Source organism: Mustela nigripes, chromosome X (assembly GCF_022355385.1).
Source record: "Mustela nigripes isolate SB6536 chromosome X, MUSNIG.SB6536, whole genome shotgun sequence".
Lineage (NCBI taxonomy): Eukaryota > Metazoa > Chordata > Mammalia > Carnivora > Mustelidae > Mustela > Mustela nigripes.
Window position 1 is genome coordinate 104,510,742 of NC_081575.1, and position 6,000 is coordinate 104,516,741.

At 48.9% G+C, this 6,000-nt stretch overlaps 1 protein-coding gene across 1 annotated transcript in view; it reads right to left on the reverse strand.

Annotated features, from left to right (window-relative positions):
• The window catches only part of PDK3 (pyruvate dehydrogenase kinase 3), a 78,513-nt gene extending 73,558 nt beyond the window's left edge, over nucleotides 1–4,955 (reverse strand). Inside the window, exon 1 of the mRNA XM_059385829.1 lies at nucleotides 4,651–4,955. Within this exon, the coding sequence (XP_059241812.1) occupies nucleotides 4,651–4,756 (106 nt within the window). The 5' untranslated portion in view covers nucleotides 4,757–4,955. The remainder of the gene's footprint in view (nucleotides 1–4,650) is intronic.
• Between the last annotated feature and the right edge of the window lie 1,045 nt (nucleotides 4,956–6,000).

Genomic DNA, 6,000 nt, shown 5'->3' on the forward strand with positions numbered 1-6,000 from the left:
GCCTGCTTCCCTCTCTCTCTCTCTGCCTGCCTCTCTGCCTCCTTGTGATCTTTGCCTGTCAAATAAATAAATAAAATCTTTAAAAAAAAAAAAAACTTGTAAGGGGGAGGAGAGGGAGGGAGAAAATCTTAAGCAGGTTCCATGCCCAGGGCCACAGCCTGAGGTGGGGATCGATCTCAGCCCAGGGACTGTGACTTGAGCCAAAAGCGAGAATCTGACTGTCAACCAACTGAGCCACCCAGGCACCCCACTACCAAACCTCTAAAGAAGAGTATTTGGACGATAAACTGGTGGTAATATAGAAAAAAGAAGTCTTCTGAAACAAGCAACGGCACCTGACAAGAAAATCTGAGAGACTGCACATACACACAAGATCTAAAGACAAACAGCATGTGGATATTCAGACAATGAACCCAAGCGTTCAACACCTGATTTCTTGCTAGTTCTTTAAGGGTCAAAAGTTTCCATAATAATAAACCAAAATAGAAAATCATTTACTCAAGGAGAAAAAATTCTAACTAGATAACACTTTTTACTTATCAGAAGTTTGCCGACAATTTGGTAAGAGCACAGGAAAACAGGCACTCTTGGAAACTTCTAGGGAGAGGATAAACAGGCAGCCTCTAGGGAAAGCAATCTGACAATGTTTATGAAAGTTTCAAATGTACACACCTCTGAGGTAGTAATCCCACGTTCAGGAATATATCCTGTATATACAGTCATACAGACACAGAATGAGGCACGTATGGGACAATTCATGCTAACACTGCTTGCCACGGCGAAGACGAGAAACAACCTACAAGCCATAAAGAGGGAGTTGGCTGATGAGTTATAGAACAGTCATATAAACAAACTCTCAGAAGCCCTAAACAAGGAAAAGGAAGTACTGTAGATACAGATATCGAAATCTCCCTAAGGTATAAATTTTAAAAAGCAAGATATGGACAGAACTATAACAAGCTGCCATTTACACACACACAAAAAAATGAGGAGGCTAGTGGACAAAAGTAGGAAGGTGACATTTCTATGTCCTTTGGCACTTTTGGAATTTGAAACCATGTAACTCCCATCTCAAACCAAAAAGAAAATCTCATTTAAAAAAAAAACCAAAACACCCCACCCTTTAGAATGAACTCCTAATCCAGTAAGAACACTTGCTACTCCTGCTACAATTGCTAACTGGGTGGAAGGCCTTACTTCAAGCAAAGATCGAGTTCAAGAAACTCTTATTATTTTAAAGGGCACAGTAAAATATGGCAAATATAGGAAAGGGCAACAGTACTCTAGAGCAGAAGATCATCTAATTAGTGGTTTTCAATGCTGGTTATGCTTAAGAACAACCCGGGAATCTTCTAAAAATACCAGTGCCCTACACCCCACCCCCAGACCATCTATGTAAGTTTGGGGGATGGGACCCAGGCATGAAAACCACGGATCTAAATGCTTTACAGCAGTGGTCTTCCACAAAGCCTGGCTTTGCCCACACCCCCCCCAGAGGACATGGGGCTGTCTGGGGACACTGGGTTGTCCCGGCTGGTGCCGTCTCGTAGGTACTGGCATCTAGTGGGTAGAGGCCAGTGATGCTGCCTTAGTAAACCTCCAACGGTGCTCAGGACACACCCCCAACCATGACCTGTCCCCAAATGTCAAGAGTGTGAGAATGAGAAACCCTTCTTTAAAATAAAATCACTGCTTCTGAAGTAACAACCAGTTTTCATCCTCACTTAAACAGGAAGATAATCTTATTTTACTAGTGTTGGATAGATTAGTATAATAAAGCTATTTCAGTGGCCATAGAAACTACAGTTTATTTGTTAACATTCTTATAAAGAATACTGAGACAACGAATGCCACGTACATACTTTCTTTGGTCCCTGTCCAAAAATATGGTCAGTCAAAAATTTATGTCCTGTTTGTAAGACAGTGAGGGAGAAAATCTGAAAGGTCACCAAGTGGCAGCCTAGATAGAGGTCAATGTGGTCCACATGTCCACTTTGTTTGAGCCTCAGGTCTTTTCAAATATACTGAATTGTTGCAGCTCACCTGCCCCTTCTGAGCCAGCACATACCTTCTGCAGTCTGCCACGGTCCACACCTGGCTGGCTTCACGTGGTCATCTGCCGCTCCCCAGCTGGTCCTTTAAGCATTTGAGGTGGCCTTCATCTGCCATTTTCAACAACCATGAAGGTTGTTGTCTCACCTTAAAAATATCCCCACATCCATTCTAAATTCTCAAACTCCTACACTGCCTTCCACAAAAGAGCTATCAAGAGCTAAAAGAACTAAAAGAAAGGTAGAAGTCAAGATGTGTGACAACACTCTTCTTCCAGTTGTTGTCATTAAACACAGGCTGCCTACCACCTGTCTCTGGATATTACAAACTAGGCTTGTAGTTTCTAGCAAATTCCACTACAGTTATATATAGCTCTTCTGTGTGCTTCCTTATAAGGGAAAAAACTTCAATTATTAGGCTTCTTCCATTATCCTAGATTAGTATATCCCTCCACCTCTCCCAAAATAGGTCAGAAGCCTTTTATGGGAAATACCTATCAGGAGATTTGGTAATTTTTTTTTTCAGAAGTTCATCCCTTTTCCTTTGAAACTACAATCACACAGTTCAGGAGCCGTGTTTTAGAGATTACCTGATCCACACGTTGTTTTTAATGAGGAAAATGAACCCCAGTGAGGTTCACTCAGGCAAGGCCACACTCTTGAGTTAGTGGCAGAGCAAAAATTAGAACACTTATTTCCAGATAGTGGTCCCATGGGTTTTCCATGATAACACTATCTCCCACTGTGGTTTTCCTACTCAAGTAACATTCTTGCCAAGACACCTATTAACATGGGTAGATACTAGCTTGCTGTAGACCTAAATCAACTGAAATTTCGCCAAGCTAGCAGAGCTATCATGTCAATTTTGAGGGTGGAAGAAATTAGGAATTTCTGGATTCCTTTTGCTCCTTTTACTGTGAATTAACCTAACTTGGTTAGGTCATGAAGCTGATACCTTCAGAGTCTTCTCTAAACCATAAATTGGAGATGGAAAACATGCTATTTACAGCAACGGTGACATTTTCTTTCTAAACCCTGAAGTCAGGAGCTGCTTCAAACCTCTAAAATGTCAAAAGTGGGGGCACCTGGGTGGCTCAGTGGGTTAAGGCCTCTGCCTTCGGCTCAGGTCATGATCCCAGGGTCCTGGGATCGAGCCCCGAGCCCAGCATCAGGCTCTCTGCTTCTCAGGGAGCCTGCTTCCCCCTCTCTCTCTGCCTGCCTCTCTGACTACTTGTGACTCTATCTGTCTAATAAATAAATAAAATCTTAAAAAAAATTAAAATAAAATGTCAAAAGTGGCCAGAGATGGTTAACTACTGAAAAGCTTCCAGGAGTGCAGTTTCAGATGCAAAGATCAACATCTCATTGAATTCTGACTCTCCTCAACACTCCCCAGCAAAGCGGGTTCTTAAAATTTAATTTGGTCTCCACTGTAACCTAGTCCTCTCTTCCTATCCCCACTTCGTCAGTATAGACAACATCACATTTTGCATCTCTGATCTTCCTGGAGTGTCCTACCTCCTCTGCACTTTTAGTTTTTATTCCCAGCGGATACCGTCCCTTTACATTTACATAAAATTCATTACAGGAAGGGACTCCCATTAGGTTCCCTTGAGAGCTTAGAACATCTCTGCTGCTCCATTGGATTCCGCTTCAAGGATGCTCAACTCCAGTAGGATACCTGGGTGCGCACTTGGCTTTCACTGTCAGGTGGTTCACAATCAGCTCCCTCGCCTTCAGCAACTCTAAGTATTCGCTCGGTGGCTGAAAAGGTGCCGCTCTGGGGAAACAGGATCCCGTGAGCAGAAGGTGGTGGAATCTATTTCCATGTCAGCTAGGCCTCTCGGGGAAGGGGAGGGCGGGGTCTTCCGCGCTTCCACCTCAATCCGGGTCAGCTGCCCATCAGCCCACAGGACCGGGGAGAAGGTGGTAGGACACAAAAGGGGAGGCGAGACTAAAGGTGCTGGCCCCGAGACCGGGGGTGTATGAGAACCTGCTCTGACGCTAGGAACCCACGCGTTCTTTCCTCCCCAGCATCTAAGGCGTTTGTAGTCCAGGCCTCTAACTGCTTTAACATTACACGAAAAGGACAACAGTTCGAGTCCTTCCGCTCCAGGCACACGGGAGCACCTTAGGGCAAAAAAAGAACAAAATGCCACTGCGTAATTTATTCGACCTCAAGATGTTTCTAAACACAACAACAACAACAAAAGAATCTACAAATAAAAACATTAAAAAGCTACACCCACATTCCGCTACTAAGTTTTAAGGACGGTGAGGTCTGTGTCAAGTAGATTTGAAGCTACCGAAGCAGGTCTGGGGCGTGCCGCCCGGATGAGGGTCCTCGGACGCGTTTTCCGTGTTTCCAGGTAAAGCCCCAGCCGGTGTGCGGATGCCAGGCCCTGCCCCCTCTGCTTCCCGAAATTCGAGTCCCCGGGAGAGTCCCCGGGCATCCTGGAGCCCCGCCTGCGGTTCCCACGGACTTTGCCCCGAGCTACGGAGACCCGCGGCGGCGGCGGCGGCCCCGGAAGGCAGCGGCCCCGCGTCCCGGGGCTGTGGGGACCGTACCGACCGCGGGGGCCCGCGGCCCCGCACTCACCGAAGTCTAGGAACTGCTTGATGGAGAGTGGCGATGGCGAGAAACGCGAGTAGCGTTCGATCTGCTTAGGCACCGGCTGCTTCAGCAGCCACCGGAAAAGCCGCATCCTCGCCGAGGCTGCGCACACACCAGCCGAGACGCTCAGGCAGCCGCACGAGCCGTTGCAGCCGAGCCACGCGGATCCCGCACGTCAGCCGAGCTCGCACCCCGGCCTCCCCCTCGGCCTTGGCGCCGCGGGTGCAGCCGCCGCAACAGCAGCAGCAGCTCCCGGGCCGCGGCCGGCCGCCCGCGGCTTCCCCAGGCCCCGCCTACGGGGGCGGAGCCGGTCGCCGCACGTACGCGGCGCACGGAGGGCGCGGGGGATACGGGGGGCGCGCGGCCGCACGCGCCGGCCGCTGATTCGCCGCCGCCGCCCTCGCTTTCTTTTGCTTGAGTTCGCGCAGATGCCAGCGCCTCCCTCCTCTGCTCCTGGGCCCCTCCCGGCAACTGCAGCAGCCCTGCGTACCGCTCCCCCCCGGCTAAGTCCTTCTTGGCCCAACCGTAGCGAAGGTGCCGTCGGACCACGAGGAGGTCCGAAGTGCACGCCCGGAATCCAGCCCTGCGCCTTGTTTAAGGCGCCGCTCAACGGGAGGCACCTCTTCCGGGAGGCCTTCCCTGGATGGGCTGGCTACCGCCCTTCAGGATCTTATTACATCTTGATAACTTTGGTTTTCACGTCTCTTTTACCACTTAACTATAGTGGCCGTTTCATGCGTGCCACCACACGACCACCTTGGGTAGAATTAAATGTGGTTATGTTTCACACCTGCCTCCCACCCGCTGAACAGACTTAATTGTCACGTCACTGTTGACTCTGTTACGTGGCCCACGGTACCGCCTCCACCCCCCAGCCCCACCTCCACCTCCCCACCCTTATGCCCTCACCCTTTTGAATACCTTTGGGCAGGAATGTTAGGTCACTCACTCTGTTTCGCAGCCTCGTTCCCAACAACCCTCCCCCACCATCTTCCCACCTGAAGCCACCATCTTTGGACAAGATTAAGTCATTGCCTCTGTTTCATGCCACCACAACCACCGTTGGACAGTATCAATTCTAACATCACTGACACTGGGTTTCGGGCTCCCCACCCCCATACTCCCTCTCACACCAACTGGCTGTTTCATACCACTACTACCATGGGAAAGGATCAAATTAAAGGTCATTGGCATTATCTTTCATACCCCTCACTCACCATCACCACCATCACCACCACCATAGGACAGCTCCCTGACTCTTTAATGCTTCACCAACCTCCAGCCCCACAACATTTGGATAGGAGTCTATGCTTGCACTAGGTGTTTAGTATGTTT